The 19,358-nt window shown below is 37.2% G+C and overlaps 1 protein-coding gene across 6 annotated transcripts; it reads left to right on the plus strand.

Moving 5' to 3' along the window:
- Positions 439 to 9,229, plus strand: LOC109228862 (F-box protein At4g00755-like). 6 transcript variants are annotated; one of them, XM_019394136.1, is made up of 5 exons: positions 439 to 1,074; positions 7,388 to 7,548; positions 7,637 to 7,901; positions 8,097 to 8,164; positions 8,527 to 8,947. In XM_019394136.1, the coding sequence occupies exons 2-5, from the start codon at positions 7,463 to 7,465 to the stop codon at positions 8,714 to 8,716; spliced, it is 609 nt and encodes a 202-aa protein (XP_019249681.1). In that variant the 5' UTR covers positions 439 to 1,074; positions 7,388 to 7,462; the 3' UTR covers positions 8,717 to 8,947. The 6 variants fall into 6 exon arrangements, with proteins under 6 accessions (XP_019249681.1, XP_019249763.1, XP_019249914.1 ...); XM_019394218.1 differs by adding an exon at positions 8,957 to 9,229 and having other exon boundaries at positions 845 to 1,074; positions 7,388 to 7,901; positions 8,527 to 8,751; XM_019394369.1 differs by adding an exon at positions 8,957 to 9,229 and having other exon boundaries at positions 855 to 1,074; positions 7,388 to 7,901; positions 8,527 to 8,645.

Raw genomic sequence — 19,358 nt, forward strand, 5'->3', positions numbered from 1 at the left:
TGAAACAATGAGGTTCACAAGCTTTAATCTTTGAGAAAAAAGTTCGTTTTAAAGTAACTGTATTATAGTTATGTTGTTTGTACATCATGCCAAAAGAAAAAAAGAGTGAGCCTTGACATACCTTAATATCTTCCCAATGACTTCAATCTTATGCAACAACTTCAACTCGAAATTCAAGCTTCTCTTAACACACAACAATCCTTAATGCGACACAGTCTTGTTAAGTTACAGTGGTAGTTGCTAACTGGATTGGTTCTTTTCTTCCCATTTTGGATCGCCTTTTCCAGAGATGAAGTCTTGGGCCATACAGATGCAAGCACACAATTTCAGGTGACTTTCTCTTGTATGCATCCTTGATGGATAGAGGGAGGGTGAAGAAATATATCTACTCTTATTTGCGCTTTGCATTTCCTTGATTATCGGCATGAGATTTAATACTCTGAAATATTAATAGCTAGGGGCTTAGGAGAAGAACATGTGGAGATAACACATGATCTAAATCCAATTTTTTTTATTATTCTCTTTGAAGATAAAAGAATGCATCCAAAATGAACAACCATGTAATCTAGCTACCTACGCATGCTAAATTACAGGTTGGCTCATGTCCTTGCAAGTTATTAAGATACAAAATGTTGTTTCTATAAGCTAATTCTGGCATATTTTCTTTCAGAAAAAGACGGAATCTCATTTTCGCTACACATGTCACATCTACCTAATAACCCAAAGGAATTCATTCATTTACTCCATGTGCCTAACCAGCACCGCGGATTTAAATACGAAAAATGGATGACATCCTAAAATAATAACAAAAATTCTAAATCCGGGCATACCGTCACTAGTAGTATAGAAGCGGCTAAGAGAGCAGCTTGGGTAGTTTGGGAATTTCAAATATTTTAGCTTTCTACACACGTGTTATCTTCGATTTCTCAATCACTGCCACCTCCCCATATGGAACTCAACTCAGAAGAAGGTTCATACTCATCTTTCTCGGATTTTCATGCCTTTCTCAGTTCCTCTTCAATTTTCCTTTGTCTCTTCTCGTCTTTCCTCTTGCGGCTCTGAAACTTTTATCAGGTTAGCTATGTTTTGCTGGATTTTTTCTTCCTTCACTTCAACTTCTGTGTATTTCCTTGAGAATAAGGGCAAATTTTTACAATGAATCAGATTTTCTACTTGATTTTTATTATTGTCTTCGGATTTAATTTGTTCGTTCGCTTGGGTGAAGAATAATCTGGTAATTTTGATTTTGGGTAAGTTGATTTGTAATGATCTTAAATCGAATTAAGGAAATCAAAATACAGAAATGGAAATAGAGTGTTTTTGGGACAATTTTCTGGTATATTTAATTAAAAGAAACTATCTATTACAACTGGAAGGAAGAACTAAAGCTAACGAGTCTCCATAGCTGTGTTACCTGAAGAGAAGAAGAGAAAAAGATCAGTAAGGAAGAAGGAGAAGAAGAAGAGAGTAAGGAAGAGGAGAGAGGAGTCGAAGAGAGAGAAGAATGTTTACTTTGCTGAATGTGGATGCCCTTCCTCTTCCAGTTAGTTATAACAACCAATGCTGACGTGGCTTAATCATAGCCCTCGGGCTTCATTATAACTCTAATTAATCTCAGCCGTTCATTTAAATTTTAGTTACTCCTTCCTAATTTCCCTTATTAGCTGCTACTCACTTCGAACCCAGCTGAAGGCATTGCTTAAGGTCATAACATTCCCGCCCCCTTCAAACAATCCTTGTCTCAAGGATTGGAATCAAAGTCTGGAAATCTCGCCTTGATGTAGTGATAGTCCTCCCAAGTAGCATCTTCAGGAGGAAGATTTGACCACTGTATTAATACCCTCACCACAGCAGAATTATCCCTCTTTATGAGCTGCCTCTGCAAACTGGTTTTACTAGAAACTTGCCATCATCTCCAGTCATTGGAAGAGTAGTCTGTACTACCACCTTATCTCCTACTTTCTTTTTGAGCAAGGACACATGAAATACAGGGTGGATCTTAGATTCAGGTGGAAGATCTAATTTGTATGCCACCTTGCCAATTCTTGCTAAAACCACGTAGGGGCCATAGTATTTGGAGCTCAATTTTAAATTCTTCCTTAAGGCTAGGGATGTCTGCCTGCATGGTTGCAACTTCAAATACACCATGTCTCCAACCTGAAATTCCCTGTCTGACCTCCTTTTATCAGCATAATATTTCATCCTCTCCTGAGCTTTAGTGAGGTGTTCCTTCAAGAGTTGTTGCATTTGTTGTCTATGCATCACTGTTCCTTCAGCAGCTGGTACCCTAGTTTCTAATAAGGTTCCTAGTGACAGTTGAGGAGGTGAGAATCCATGAAGAGCTTCAAAGGGAGTACATTGCAAACTGGTGCGGAAATTTGTGTTGTACCACCATTCTGCAGCAGGCAACCACTGTTTCCATTGTGTTGGCCTATTAGCAGTCATGCACCTTGGATAATTTTCTAGACATCTGTTGACCCTTTCTGTTTGTCCATCACTTTGGGGGTGATAGGCAGTGCTATAGTGGAGTTGTGTTCCCAGGAGTTTGAATAGAGCTTGCCAAAAGTGACTCAAGAACACCTTGTCTCTGTCTGTTACAATAGATTCTGGGATCCCATGCAAACAATGTATCTTTTCCCAAAACACCTCAGCTACAGTTACAGCTGTATAAGGGTGGGCAAGTGCTATAAAGTGGGCATACTTTGTTAGTCTGTCCACAACCACTAGAATAACTTCCTTGTTTCTGGACTTGGGCAATCCTTCTATAAAGTCCATGCTAATGTGGCTCCAAGCTTGGTTTGGGATAGGTAGGGGTTGTAGCAACCCTGGGTAGGCCATATGGTCATCCTTGCTTCTGAGGCATACATCACAGCTGGCCACATGATCAATGACCATCTGTTTCATCCTTGGCCAATAAAATACTTGTGACAGTCTTCTTAGAGTTCCCAGCTGACCTGAATGTCCCCCTATAGGAGAGTCATGAAAGGTGGATATCAATTGAGTTCTGAGTTCCCCACTGGTACCAATGTAGATTTTGCCCTTCTTTCTGAGTATGCTAGCATTGTAGTGCCATTGTTAGGTCCTTGTTGGGTCACAGCCAGTTGGCTAATGATTTCAGTAGCCTTAGGATCCCCTTCATAGTTGTGTGTTATTTCCTGCACCCATGCAGGAACTGAAACACTGATGGCTTGTAAAGTACCCTGGAGTTGGTTCATTGAAACTTCAAGGCCTTCCTGTTGTCTGGACAGGGCATCAGCAACCCTATTTTCAGCTCCTATCTTGTACTGCACCTCATAGTCCATCCCAAGTAGTTTAGTCAACCATTTTTGTTGTATGGCTGTAGTTACTCTCTGCTCTAGGAGATATTTTAAACTGTGGTGGTCAGTCCTCATTACAAAATGCTTGTATTGTAGGTAATGCCTCCACTTCTCCGCTGTATTTAGCAAAGCCATATACTCCTTTTCATAGATAGATTTGCCCCTGTGTCTTGGGGCTAAAACTTTACTAAAATAAGCTATGGGCCTACCTTCCTGCATTAGTACAGCCCCAATGCCCATTTGGCTAGCATCAATTTCCACTATGAACTCCTTACTGTAGTCAGGTAGTGCTAGTAAAGGTGTAGAAAACATAGCCCTCTTCAATTTTTCAAATGCTAGCTCTGCCTCCTCACTCCATTTGAAAGCATCCTTTCTCAACAAATCAGTCAAGGGCCTGCAAATGCTGCCATAGTTGGCAACATACTTCCTGTAATACCCAGTCAGTCCCAAGAATCCTCTTAAAGCTTTCACAGAGTTGGGGGTGGGCCAGTCAATCATAGCCTTGATCTTGGAAGGGTCAGTTGACACTCCTTTCACAGTTATAATATGCCCCAGATATTCAACTTTGGACTGACCAAATGAACATTTAGATCTTTTTGCAAATAAGGAATGTTTTCTTAAGATGCTAAACACTGCACTCAAATGAGCTACATGTTCCTTCTCAGATAGGCTGTATACCAATATGTCATACAAAACGAAAACCAACAACTAAACTTTCCCGGAAGGAAGGGTTAAAAACCTGGTTCATCAAGGCTTGGAAGGTGGTTGGAGCATTTGTTAGCCCAAAGGGCATCACCCTGAACTCATAGTGGCCCATGTGAGTTCTGAAAGCAGTCTTGTACACATCCTCCACCTTCATTCTGATCTGGTGGTAGCCAGCCCTCAAATCCACCTTTGAAAACATCACAGATCCACACAACTCATCCAATAGATCATCTACAATGGGTATGGGGTATTTATCCTTAATTGTGATGTCATTCATCCCTCTATAGTCTACACAGAATCTCCATTATCCATCTTTCTTCTTGACAAGTAAGGCTGGAGAAGAGTAGGGTGATTGACTATGCTGTATGATGCCATTAGTAAGCATCTCCTTAACCTGCCTTTCTAATTCTTCTTTCTGGTAATAGTTGTACCTGTAGGGCCTCAAACTGATTGGCATTGCTCCTGGTTTCAAGGGTATGCTATGGTCTAATGTTCTGACAGGAGGCAAGGTCTTGGGCTCAGCAAAGACATCTGAACATTGCTGTAGTACCTCTTCAATGGCCTCCCCCACTGGCTCTTGTTCTTCAATATTCACAGTACTCATCATGAATAGGTGAGCTATTAGAGCCTGACCTTTCCTTAACATCTTGCCCATGGTTTCACTGGAGATCATAGTCAGTTTCCCTTCATCAGTGAGTGCCTTGTAACCACCAGCCTTGTTTACCCTTCTTACCAATGGTAACACACATCTTCTCATGATCAAATTTGGTTGGATTGTGCTTCTTCATCCAATCATTCCCCATAACCATATCACAGCCTCCCAATGGAATAATTAATAGATTCTCTTGGAATGATCTGCCCTGCATCTTCCACTGATAGCTCATGCAAATTGCAGTACACATAACAATAGTTTCCTCAGCAACTGTTACCCTCACTGGTGGGCAGGGTTGAGCTTGGTATCCCGATTCCTTGACTGTGGTGGCATCAATGAAACTGTGAGTACTCCCTGAGTGAGTCAATTAATACTGTTAGTTTCCTGTTGCCTATAGTCCCTCGTACCAATATAGTATTAACTCCTTTGTTATCCCCTGATAGAGCATTTAAACACACTGCCTCTATAACTTCCTGTTCCATTTCCCCTTCAATGATCAGTCCTGTAGAGTCTTGCTCTTCTTCTATTTCACCAATCTCAATAGGAACTTCTGTTGTTCCCGTCATACTATTCAATTGCTTCCTCTTGCATTGGTGGCCTGGAGCATATTTCTCACCACATTTATAACACAAATGATTATTCTTCCTGTACTCATAAACCTCAGGGCTGAGCCTAAATGAAGTTGGCTTGACTGTAGTTGTAACAGGTGTCTTATTGTTGTTAGATGCTGCCAGTATTCTGAAATGATTTAGCCACTACCTTTGTACGCTTAAGAGCAGCCTCGATAGCCTTCTCCTGTAACCTAGCCTGTTCCACTGCAAACCTTAGAGTTGTAGGTTTGAAGAGTTTCACCCCAAACCTAATCTCCTCCTTCAAGGCTCCAATAAAGCTAGATATGAAGTGTGACTCATCTAAGTTAGGGTTCCTGATCAGCATTTGGGCTTTCAAATCTTCAAATTTACCTAGGAATTCGTCTACTGTTCCCGTCTGGTTCAGCTTATTAAATTCCTCTACTATGTCTCCCATTAATTCATCTCCAAATCGGATCAACAATTCCTCCTTAAATTCAGCCCCCAACTTATTTCCCCTTTACTAAGGATTAAGGAATCATACCAGATGTCTGCCAAGCCATTTAAGTAGAGAGCAGCTGCTTCCACCTTCAAATTCTCTGGAGTCTTATACAAGTTAAAGTACCTCTCACATTTTCGGATCCATCCTTTAGGTTCATGACCTTCAAAATAAGGTAGCTCCCATTTTGGCGCAGGAGCTTGTACTGCTGGAGGTCGATGCTGCCTTACCTCTGGGCCTGGCATGGGCAGTAATCCATCACCTTGAGGTCTCTCTCCTTGTGCTCTTGGTGGAACCCTCTCCAGACTAGTCAGCCGTTCGAGTATCAGCTCTAGTGTGCCTTGTATGCCAGTTTGAGTGTTGCGGAGTGCCTCCTGAGTGTTCACTACCTCATTAAGGACCTCTTCGTGTCTAACCAGTCTATCATCCATAACCTTCAGTCTAGTTCCTTCAACCATCAGCTCCTCACAGTCGCAGGATCGAGGCTCTGATACCAATTGTAATGATCTTAAATCGAATTAAGGAAATCAAAATACAGGAATGGAAATAGAGTATTTTTGGGACAATTTTCTGGTATATTGAATTAAAAGAAACTATCTATTACAACTGGAAGGAAGAACTAAAGCTAACGAGTCTCCATAGTTGTGTTACCTGAAGAGAAGAAGAGAAGAAGAGAGTAAGGAAGAAGGAGAAGAAGAAGAGAGTAAGGAAGAAGGAGAAGAAGAAGAGAGAGAAGAATGTTTACTTTGCTGAATGCCGATGCCCTTCCTCTTCCAGTTAGTTATGACAACCAATGCTGACGTGGCTTAATCATAGCCCTTGGGCTTCATTAAAACTCTAATTAATCTCAGCCGTTCATTTGAATTTTAGTTACTGCTTCCTAATTTCCGTTATTAGCTGCTACTCACTTCGAACCCAGCTGAAGGCATTGCTTAAGGTCATAACATGATTTTGGGTAATTTTGATGGCATTCTACTTCCATCTCTCTGTAATTTGTTCTGCTTCTTCAAGTTTGCCCACAAGTTTAATTGATATAAATCCTTGACAAGTCTCACTTACCTTAAATCATCCAAAGTTTTGCCCTCTCTTGAATCTTCTTATTTTTTCTTCAACTTGTTCCTGAAAAATTTTTAAAGAAAGGAATTTCAGAAGACATGATATTATAGTTGGTGATAATTTAAAAGCATACAATAAAGGAAACGCAATAAAGGAACCAGTGCACCTGTTGAAACCTTTATAACTGTAATTGTGAGAATGAAGGAAAAGAGTAAACAAGAAGCCGGTATATGGATGGTCTGAAGTGGTCGATGTACCGAACTGCGACTCTTTATCTTTATTAAGTGTGCTTTGAACGAAAAACTTGAGACAGAACATCTTATCTACTTCTGAAGTTTCTTTTCCCCTAAATATTAGTACATACTTTCAATTAAAAATATTGTTAGTATCTTAAATCAAACCGCCTTGATAAAATGATATGAAAATGAACAAGTAAACTTGAGAATTAATTGGTTTCTGCTGCTTTGCTTTTACTTTTCACTTGACTTTATTTCTCCTCTCAATTCTATTCGTTATCTGTCCTGTTATCCTCTTTGTTCTCAGAATATGCTTGTACACTAATGAATTTTCCCATGCCATATAACGTCAGAGTTCAGACTACACAATTCTGTGCAGTGATTGGAAATGGATTTTGTAAGCATCTCTGTTTGAGGAGATTCCCTGAATGTCAAGTGCTGCAAATATGATTAAAGTAAAAAACACAATTGTACAAGTGGTATCTCAGCCTGAAAAATCTACGTCGGGAGTGAGATATGTCAAGTGCTGCAAATATGATTAAAGTAAAAAACACAATTGTACAAGTGGTATCTCAGCCTGAAAAATCTACGTCGGGAGTGAGATCACAGATTTATACATTTATGGCAAAAGGACTTTCCAACTGTATGGGAAAAGATTGGTTAACAGATGCAATCCTTGCATCAGGCACTGACAACTATCCTGAAGAAAGCATTCTGAATACATTAGAACTAAGTGACCGGGTTCGCCGCGGGGTTTCATACTGGTCAAGTAGAGGAGAAACTGATCCTACAGTTCCCGAGACACTATCATATAAATTAATCTCAAACCTGTGCTTGGTTTCAGAAATTCATGTAATCCATTTCAAGGTTGCACTATGTTATGGATTTGTTCATTCGGCTTATTTATTTATTTTCTTCAAATTAACAAGAAACATTATGATGTTGTAACATCATATTTCCAGCTTGGCTTTCCCCTTTATTCAATAAAAGCTGTGAGATTTAGAGTGGGATATCCTAATATTAAAATAGATGTACAAAGTGACGACGGACATGAATCTGCAGCTGCTCAAGGATCTTTGTTGGACAAAATCGCATGGACATATACCTCACCAGAATTTCCCATGGCTCAGGTGAGAAGCAATAACAATATTTCAGTTTCTTTTGTTCTAGATAGTTCTCATCCGTGAAGCAATCAAATGGATACTTTACAGTGACATTTTTTCTTGGATAATAAGTAATAACTACTTCCCAAGTAATAATAATGGTTTCCACTAACTAAGCCTATTCCTGGTCTTACTTGTGTCGGAACATGTAATTGGCGGAAGTATATCACTCATTACTGTTAGGTGCTCATCCATGAACTAATCTTCTCTTTTGTTGACGAAAGCAAGCAATTTAAAATCTACTTCAACTGCAGCTCAGTTTTAGTTAAGATTTCTTCTTTTATGTGTCTCGACTTTGGAACAGCTAAGTTTGCTTCTCATGGGTACAGGAGAACAACTTGTAGAAGTTTAGGCTGCCAAAACCTGTTCTTTCCATTGGTGGAATCCTACAAGTGGAGCTCTTACGCAGAGTTCAAAGACAAGAAATGGATGGTCTATATTATATATGGTCAACTCCCTCTTTTGGTTTATTGGCCTCAAAAAATTGACTTCTATTTCCTGATATTGTTGCAGTCATAGTCTACCATATGGCAGTTGTATATATAAATGTGGATGTGAGTTCAAAAGGGCATTAATATTGATTTTTGTGTTTCTAAGATAATCTTATAGATGAATGCATCTCACAAGTTTATCCACAGCTCTCTCAGTTAATAATTATTGCACGTAGTTTTTGTGGATGTTGGATATCACTGAGTTTATTTGAGCAGATTATACACTCTTATGTGAATCATTAACACGCTTAATTCATCTTTATAACAGAGTAGAAGACGCTCAGCTGACTGACAAACTGCTAGAGGCCACTTTAGTGCCTGCAACAGTACCAACATGCTTGATGGTTGGTCCAACATAATGAAAAAGCTGGACGGGACAGTGACCATGTTGCTAAATACTAGTATTAAAATCATATTTTTGTATGTAGTTATGACTGTTAAATACGATCTCCCTTTAGCCTGTAGCACTTTGCTTTATAAAGCATCCTAACAAAACCTTATAAGTATACAAAAACATAATCCATAACATGTTTCTTTTGTATGCCCCAGAATACATTTAAGTACATATATAGCTCTATTACCAAAAATACTAAATAGCCATTGGGCCCGGGCATAATTTATGCCCCAGGATACATTTAAGTACATATATAGCTCTATTAACAAAAATACTAAATAGCCATTGGGCCCGGGCTCGGGCCTACCCTCATAGTATGACTCATAGCCCGGGCCTACCCTCATAGTATGACTATATGAGTGTATTAGTAGACTACAGTATTTATTAGTCTTGGAATAGCCAAGAATTTAATTATACTGATAGGACCCGTCTATGAAGAGAAAGAATATTTTACTGTGGTTCCACTCGTTATTTGGTCCACACAGTTAACGCGAGAGCTAACTAGAAAAGCCATTATTTCAATATGGACATTTTTGGGCATGCCTATTTTCATGGGAAATCTACGCTAAATACCTATTAGGGTCATTTTTCACTACAACATTATGCATATATAGCTACGAAGTATATGGTCGCTAAATATGAAAATTTCCGTAGCAAAAAGCTTTAGCCACAATAATATTTTCTGTAGCATTCGTAGCAAAATGTAGCGTAGCTAAAAGTTAGCTAAAATTTTACATGTTACATGGCTAAGGACTAATACTTATTGCTACGAATATTTTTTGTATTGCAGCTATATTGATAAACTTATTTGCCACGAAATATATACTTATAGCAAATAATTTTATTCTTTTGCCACGGCAAATAAAACATGTAGCAGTCTCTATATTGTAGCCACAATGTATTTTATTGTGGCAAAATATTTAATTTGGTTGCTATAGAAATTCAAATTTTGTGGCTATTTTTATAGCTTAGTCTCGTGGCAAAAGTACTTTATTACACTGCCTTTTATGAGATTACTCATAGACCTTACATATTGGAATTTTATATCATTGGTATTCGTTTTCTCTCTTTCTCTCATCCTTCCATTTATCCACATCTTTTTTGTCTATTTTGCTTTACAACTTAGAATCAGATTTCCTTTTTTGTTTATGCAAAAGATTTCAGTTGCTACAAAGATATGACCTATATATCATATCTTGACTGGTTCTTTAGATCCAGATAATGCGAAGTGATGGGTTGGTTATTAGTTCTATAGTTTTTAGTTCATACTATGTGGGCTGGTCTTTTTTAATCCTAACCCTAAAAAACCAACGAGTCACACACTAAGCATAGCAATTATATCAAATGGTCAATCAAATTTTTATTCAACCTTATAGAATTAAGAATTATAAATGTTCCCCTTGATTGATTAGAAAAAGAATGAATTTTTCTTTTTTTGTTCAATCATTGGATAGAAGGGAAAGACAAGTAGTAAAATTATTCCTCGTCGTATTTAGTTACGAATTTAAAAATTTATAGCTATGAATTGAAGTATCTGCCACAAATATTTTAGGTAGTAGCTAAGAATTCATTCTTTTTTGCTATGAATTATATAGAATTATAGCTAAAGATTTTCTTTATAAGCTACGAATAGTGAGAATGTATAACCATATTTTTGTTACGTGGCAATTATATATACGCGCTTAGGTACAAAATAAATATTACATTGCTACACATTGAAGAATTTTCCACAAGCATTGGTTGTCACGAGAACTTTTATAATGTAGCTAAGAATCTTTAGCTTCCAAAATAGATTCAAGTTACAAATAATTGTATATTTAAGTCTCAAAATATTTTACAGTACATAATTCTTCTATGACACCAATTATAGTACTAGAATCTTGCTTGAGACCCAAAGCTACACAATCTTTTCCTTTTTCCGCTGATATTTGTCTCTGTGATGATCCGGCCCGTCGTCTCATGTGTTACTGCCCCGTTTTTCCCGTTTATTGCTTTTTCATGTTCCATTATCGGCATTTGGTGAGTTAGAGTCGAATTGGTTTGGTTTTGGTAGAAAATGAGACATTTAGTCTCTTTAAGGAAGGCTTATATTGGAAAAGTCAACCGGATGTTGACTAATGAGTTAGAGGGCTCGGATGTGATTTCCGGTAATTCGGTTAGCTTCGGGGGATGATTTGACTTAGGATTGTGATCGGAAATGATTTTGGAGGTCCGGTGTAGAATTAGGCTTGAATTGGCGAAGTTAGTATTTTGGCGAATTCCGGTTGGTAGGTGAGATTTTGATTCGGGGCTCGAAATGAAATTCCGAGAGTTGCAGCAGCTTCGTTAGGTGATTTTGGATATGTGTGCAAAATTTCAAGTCATTCGGAGGTGTCTTAGTCGGGTTTTTGATCAAATGCGTATTTCGGAAGTTTTGAAGAAACTTAGGCCTGAATCCGATGTGATTTAATGGTTTTAGCGTTGTTTGATGCGCTTTGAAGATTGGAACAAGTTTGAATAATGTTTTAGGATGTGTTGGTACCTTTGGTTGGGGTCCCGGGGACCCCGGGGTGATTTCAGGTGGTCAATCGGACCATTTTTGGACTTGATATGTTGCAGGTTTTCAGCTGTAGGATTGCAGAAGATGTACCCATCGCGTTGGCGTGGGTAGGGCCGCGAACGCGTAGAGGAGAATTTGGAGGTCTGGAAATTGGTCTTCCCGTTCGCGTCTCCTTAGTCGCGTTCGCGTAGTATTGAAAGGCGAAGCTTCGCGTTCGCGATTGGTGTCACGCGTTCGCATAGAGGAAATCTGAGGGGCCAAGAATTTGGCCTACGCGTTCGCGTGGGTGATGCCGCGTACGCGAAGGGCAATTTTGGCAGCCTTAATAATTGGTCATCGCGAACGCGTGGGTTGTGGCCGCGTTCGCGTAGAGTAAAACACCTGGGCAGAAAGGGTTTTATTTGAATATTTCATCCGCGAGTGTATTCCTTTTTCCTCCATTGTTAACCACCTTGAGAGCTTTTTGGGAGTAATTGAAGAGGGTATCGGCGGGGATTGTTTGGAGGTGAGTCTCGTGACCTAGAAACGTCATTAGTTTGAAGAATCAATCTTTAATTCTTGAAAATTTGGGTAAAAATTGGAAGAACTAGGGCTTGGTTTTTGAAATGAAAATTTGGGATTTGAAAGGGCATTTGAACTCCGATTTTGGTAAATTTGATATGTATGGACTCATGGCGAGACGGGAATCCGATGATGTAAATTTTATAATTTTTCGAGAAGTGGGTCCGGGGCTCGGGTTTTGCCAACTTCGTGATTTTTGGTATTTTTCGAGTCTTTTCGATTGGGTTATATTCCCTTAGCCTATTGTAATGTATTCCTTGTGGTTTTGATCAGATTTGACGCGCGAGGAGGTCAATTCGAGAGGAAAAGGCATAGCGAGCTAGATTTTGGGCCGACTGGAGGTGAGTAATAGGTGTAAATGATGAACTGAGGGTTTGAAACCCCGGAATTTCACATCGTATAGCTATATTGAGGCGAGGCACGCGCTCTATGACGAGTGCGGGGTCGTTTGTTATTGGGGATTGTGACATGGTCCGTCCCGGTGATGTTTTACTGTGTTTTTCTACTAGAACTGTTGGAAATCATCGTTACTTGGATTTGACTGTTGTATTTGGGCTTCGGGCCGGCTATTCGAATCCTTCAGGGATTGATATCACTGATTTTGCATGCTTCGCATATTGTTTAACCTCATTCCAAGGTTTTAAGTACTATTTTGCAAACTCAGCCCCTTTTCTCAGATTTGAAAACTTAAATGACATTTTAAATGATATTTTGGGCTGTGAATTACTGATTTAAAATGCCCAAGAGGCTTATAGTGATTTCTGGATACATGGTTGGCTCGGGCTGCACGCCGCAGCAGTACTATATTGATATTGAAGCCGAGGGCCTGGTTGGTGCCATGAGATAGCTTGATTATTTGCGCTTGGGCTGTAAGAGCCCCTCCGGAGTCTGTACACACCCCCAGTGAGCGCTGTCGACGTAAAATATATGGTTGGCTCGGACTGCATGCCGCAGTGGGTACCTGAGTGTACCGGTATTTGCATTGCATTGCATTGCATCAGTCCTTACCTGTTACCTGTCATGGTTCTTTCTGTACTATTACTTTATTGAATTGCCGGTCTTACTGTTAAAGGTTTGGTACTGCCCGTTATAGTTGCCTTGTGTTTTTCAGTGATTTCTTATCTTCAGTTATTATTTATGCTTATTACTCATTGAGTCGGAGTACTTACTTTACTCCCTGCACCTTGTGTGCAGATTTAGGTGCATCACAGTCTGAGGGAGGACCTGTCTAGCTGAGCAGCACTTCACCGAGAGCATCGAGGTAGCTGCATGGCGTTCGCAACCTTGATCCTTCCCTCCTATCCATATCTTTCATTATTCTATTTCTTAGACAGTCTTGTTATAGGATGACACTCTGTATTAGAGGCTCGTGATCGTGACACCGAATCCTGTTTTGGGTTATGTTCCAGTAATTTTTGTTGGTTTTCAGTATACTACTCTGTACTTATAGTATTTTGATAAGATGGTTTAGTAATTTAGTATTTGTGTTCGAATTCCTGAATTATCATAAGTTGAGATTTGTTGTTGAATGATTGGGCTTGCTTAACAATGTGTTGGGCATCATCACGACCGGGGTTTGGGTCGTGACAATCTCTAACTGCACCTTAGTCGGTCTAGTTTGTCACTGTTGCTTTTAAAGCTCCACATATTTTCCTGTCAATTTTTGATAAAGTAAATTAACACCAGAAGATAAAAATAACTGATTGTATATATATATCCAAGAATAAGTATGTAACCCTACATTATTATTTCAAGAAAGAATTACAGATCCATAGCAAAAAAAAAAACCTACAAATATTAACATAAGCAACAATATGCCTAAGAAATAGCAAGAGTTCATTCAAGCAAAAATAATGAATATTTAGTTAAGAAATCCATAATTGGCTGAAAATCAATTTCAACAAAAGTGATTAAAACTATCTCCTGAATCACATTACGGAAGCTTCAACAAAAAATAGTTTTACAGGTATACTAATCTAACAATGAACATAAAGATTAAAATTTTCTCTTCCCAATTAACTAAGAAGAAGAATAAAGATACTTCTGCCAAATTCAGCATAAGTTACAAATGACGAAGGCTAAATTTACACATTGAAAATAATACAAAGGAACAAAGAAATGCAAATTAAATTATAGACGATGATAAAATTTGAGATTCAAAAAAAAAGTTATCTGCTCTAAAGTCTAAACTCCTTGACCTTTATCTCCAATTCAGCCTTTATACTTTCTCATTGCATTTCAAGAATGCTACGAGATGTAGGCTTTAGGTTGGCGAGGGAAGGTGGGAAGGGGTGTGGCGGCTGGAGAGGGTTTAGGTTTTAGGATGTCAGGCTTGGCCAATTAGGTTCCTAATCCTTATATATATACATATATATTACTTTCTTTACTTTTTATACATAAACACTATAAATATAAATAAATATAGTAATAACTATGGCTAAAAAATACTTATAAAAACAAAGCAAAAATATAGAGATGGAGTAATTTACATTAAATAAATTGAACAAATTAATTATTTTCATGAAAAAAATATTCTAAAATATATTTGTCATGTATAATATAGTCGAAAACACATAAAAAACATCAAAAATAATTAAAATACTTAGCAACAAAATTAGGTCTGCAATTTTAGGGTTGACTATAATTACATTTAGCAATACATTTTTTTTATTGAAACATGATATTGTTAGTTTTATCATATGCTCCTATTTAAACTATGTTAAATATTAATTTCATGTTTAATTAAATTTATGATAATTATTAAGTTATTAATTGTAATAGACAATAGCATCAATAAATTTTTATGTTTATTTTAATTGAATATAATTAGTGATCGATATAATTAGATAAAGCACACAGTTCTTTTTAAATATGATATAATTAGATATTCAAATTTAATTAAATAATTATTATTTCATTTAAATTATATTGAAGCTTACAAGCAGTATTTAATTTTAAAAAAATTATGATATAAAGTTAGCTTTTTTATACACTTTTATATCAATCATATTAAATTGTATTTATTTTTTTGAAATAAAACTTAGTTGTATCAGAATTACTAAAGTATTGAAAATACAACATAATAGTCACAGAAGAGACAACACCACGTCTAATATACGAATATATTAAATTCTCAATTGTTAGTTTGATGTATAATGAGTTTTATGATAACTAATAAATATTCAATATGATCAAGCAAATATACCTTCTTTTTTATTGTCTTTATATATATATATATATATATATATATATATATATATATATATATATATATACATGTATGTATGTATGTATGTATGTGTGTGTGTATCATATTAAGGTTTTAATTCCTATTGTAAATATAAAATATATTCTTTATTCGATATAATTAACAAACAAAGGTTAAAAAATTTAAGATGAATATTGTTATATTGTTAGTAACAAGATTTCATGGCTAAATGCTAGCGCAAAAATTAGCGATGAATTTTATTTTTCTTAAAAAATCCATAATTATTTTAGTGTTTTTTTCCTTTTTATTGATAAAATTATAAATCTACCATTTTTCCGTGGACAATTAGTTACATGATGTCATCAATTACTTTTTTTTTTTTTTTTTTTTTTTTTTTGGCAATGTTAGTATATTTCGTATATGTATTTGGAGCCTTTGATCATTGTGCACTAAAACTGTCATAATATTATTTAATATATGAGTACTTAGTCAAAAATAAGTTATTAGATATATGAAGTTATTCTAAATACTAATTTGAATTAATTCAGGACACACATATATAAATATCTCTATAAACTATCAAAGTCTTTACCATATGAGTACTATTTAAAAATAAGAGTTTAGATATCAGAAATTACTCTAAATATTTATTTAAAAATAATAAAAGAACAAAATACATAAATATCTCTACAATTATTAATATAATTTTTGAGGTTTACATACAAATTTATAAGTATAAGCTTGATAAGTCAAGAAGTTATCAGTTGATTAGCTTTGAGGCCATAAGTGTACAAATGATCTATTGTTCAAGATTGTTTTTTGGCATCTTAATATTTACTATTTGAGAATTAATAAATTCTTTAATTATATGCAATTACAATTTTTTTTATATTTTAGAAAATCTAGATTTTATATTTAAAATCCATCATTCATAAAATTTCTCTAATATTTTTGAAGAAGCTCTTGTAATGTTTTGTAATGAAAGAAAAATATTTATTAACAATGATGTTTTGTTACGACGAATTTGTTGTGGATAAATAATATTTATTGATATATTTTATTTTTGGTAATTAACTTTCTTTTGTATTAATCACCAAAGATGAACTATATAAATCCATAGTCAAGCTAACTCAACTGACTATCTCAAGTTATTGATATGGTTACTTCAAGTGCATGACAAAAAATTATAACTAGCTACAAAAGTTTATTGTCTCTTCAAATTTTATGGCTCTATTATCTTGTCATAATAAATAATTGTAGCTATTAAGAAAACTTTTGTCACCGTTATTTATAACATGAATAAAAAAATATTTTTTTAGATTCAACATTTCTTGCAAATTATTTTTTGTGACTAAAATATCATTGTAGCTAAAATAACTTTAAAGGCGTAGCAAAACTTATATTTAGCTACGAAATTTTACTTTAGCAATAAAATTCTAGCTACTAACCAAGTTATTGCCACGAACTTTTAAAATATGAAGCAAATGTATCTATTCAGCGGCAACATTTTGTTTCAAGTAAATACTTGTGGCTAAAATGTTGCAATTGCTACAACAACTTCAAGCATGTGGCAAAAACATACGGTTAGCTACAAAATTTTATTGTAGCGATAAGTTTGTAGCGATTAAAATAGTTATTGCCACGAATTATTATAACTTGAAGCAAAAATATCTATTTAGCTATAATATTTTATTTCAAGTAATGTTTTGTGGCTATAAGGTTACTATTGCTACAGTAATTTTAATTGCGTGGCAAAAATATATGATTAGCTACAAAAATTTATTGTAGCAATAAATTTGTAGCTATTTGGGTAATTATTGCCATGATATTTAGCAACTATAGCAAATATAAGAAATTAGCTTTGCCAATTTAATTTTTGTAGCTATAAAATTTTATGCGATTGTAAATAGCCATGGAATTTTAATTTTTGTGGCTATTGTTAGGTATTAGCCACGATTTTCATATTTGTAGCTGAGATTTCATAGCTATAAATGTATTATGTTGTAGTGAAAGGACATCCTTTCGGAAGATCATCCGCTCGGAAGAACCAAGAAATGTCAAACAGGGTCCCAATGGGAAATAATGTACCTGACCAAACGGTCGAATGAACCGTGTCCGCATAGCCGAGCCCCCGATGGCGGAAGCACATGTACTAGTGCCAAATAATCAAAGAATGCTTTTTGCCAACATGACTCATGCTCCAAAGAAAACCCAGCATTTTTGCCAGAACGATCCTCCATAAAAAAACGTCCCAAATACTCGGAGACTGGCGTCGATTATTCGATACCCGCATGACCTCAGGGTCAAAACTCCAAACTAGTAAGCCCTCAACGAGGCAGCATGGAAATCATGAAATATCTCCAAAAAGAGAGCGTCCCGAATACTCGGAGACTGGCGCCAAAGAACTCAGAATACGCACGACCTTAGGGTCGGAATCTCCAAAGTCGTAAGCCCTCAATGAGGTAATCCCGAGCTCACGAGTAATGGCTCTCGAGCCAAAACAAACTCGATGACTCAGAGACTGTTGCCAATTGCCATTCAGCAAAAAACTCGAGGCCGTAAGACCCCGAGCGGGCAGACTCGGTCTTATAAAACTTACACAAAGCAACAACACAAACTATAAGACCTCAAGCAAGGCATGAATCATACTTGTACCAAGTATCAGCAAAAACTGTAAGACCTCAAAAGGCACGAAAGTTTTGTAAGACCTTACTACAGGCATAAAAATCGATCTCGAAGTTCAGGCTATATATCGAATTTGTGAGACCTCTAAAAAGGCATACCCTCAATATAAACGCCTAAACTACTATACTCTGGACCAAAAAATGGCTCCGGCCAGACATAAATGACTACGGTCATACGGTTGCACCAGCCAAACTAACGCGACTCGGGGACGCTCGACCGTCGCTACAAAATCATAGGCCATTACTTCAAATCTACTTCGAAAAGAACCGGTTAAACAGGCTACCCTCGATAGGCAAATGAGCTTTGACCATGTCAGCTCCAAATCATAAGGCTTCGAGCTACTCACCCTACGAGCCAAGCCTTACGAGGTGCTCGAACATCGCCGCTAATGACTAGAAATCGAGGTTCTTCCCGAACCGACGACAGGTCAGGCGAAATCATTGCAAAAGTCCTTAACGAGAAGAAAATAAAGCCTACACACATATGCCTAAGGGCAAAGTGTAAGAGCCATTGTCGCCAGCCTAATGAGCCTCAGGGCCACACACATGCCTAAGGGCAGAGCGTAAGAGCCATTGTCACCAGCTTATATAAAAGATCGCTTTGATCGAAGGCGTAAGAGCCATTGTCGCCCGCCCAATACAAACATAAAACTTGAGGGTCAAATGAGCTCGAGTCGTAGCCCGACTTGGAGACTGAATCCAAAAGAGTTAAAGCGTAAGAGCCATTGTCGCCAGCCCATGCAAACATAATAAGCCCAGGGCCATTCACATAAAAGATCGTTTCAATCAAAGGCGTAAGAGCCACTGTCCCCGGCCCACGCAAACATAAAAAGCTTGAGGGTTATATGAGATCGAGTCGAAACCTGACTCGGAGACGTTACCCAATACAGTTGAGCAAAAGCATAAGTGCTCAAATGCCTGCCTACACTAAAGGTCGCATCGACCGAGCGCGTAAGAGCCCCCGGGCCTGCCTAAAGAGCCCCGGGGCCATATCACGAATCTGAGGATTCTCACTAACTCTAAAACCAATCTACCTGGCCAAAATCAAAACAAAAAGGGGTATAGAAGAACTAAAGCCGCAAAGGATTTTTTCTTTCATATACATACGCGGAAAAATACATTCTCCGTCTACAAGCATACTCTGAAAAGGTGCTACATACGGGATGGTGAGGTCTACGCCCCACCCCCGAGAGCTACGACCTATCGGCCTCATCTTCACTCTCCTCAGCATTGGACAGGAGTAACCGAGCATTGCGCTCATCCGCCCTCGCTCGCGCCAACACT

The sequence above is a fragment of the Nicotiana attenuata genome, chromosome 1 (assembly GCF_001879085.1).
Source record: "Nicotiana attenuata strain UT chromosome 1, NIATTr2, whole genome shotgun sequence".
NCBI lineage: Eukaryota > Viridiplantae > Streptophyta > Magnoliopsida > Solanales > Solanaceae > Nicotiana > Nicotiana attenuata.

Bases quoted from the DNA above. Each gene is read 5' to 3' on its own strand.
- LOC109228862 (XM_019394136.1), top strand. From the start codon at position 7,463: ATGTCAAGTGCTGCAAATATGATTAAAGTAAAAAACACAATTGTACAA. The intron at 7,902-8,096 runs GTTGCACTATGT...ATGAATCTGCAG, and splicing joins TTCATGTAATCCATTTCAAG to CTGCTCAAGGATCTTTGTTG. The intron at 8,165-8,526 runs GTGAGAAGCAAT...TCATGGGTACAG, and splicing joins CAGAATTTCCCATGGCTCAG to GAGAACAACTTGTAGAAGTT.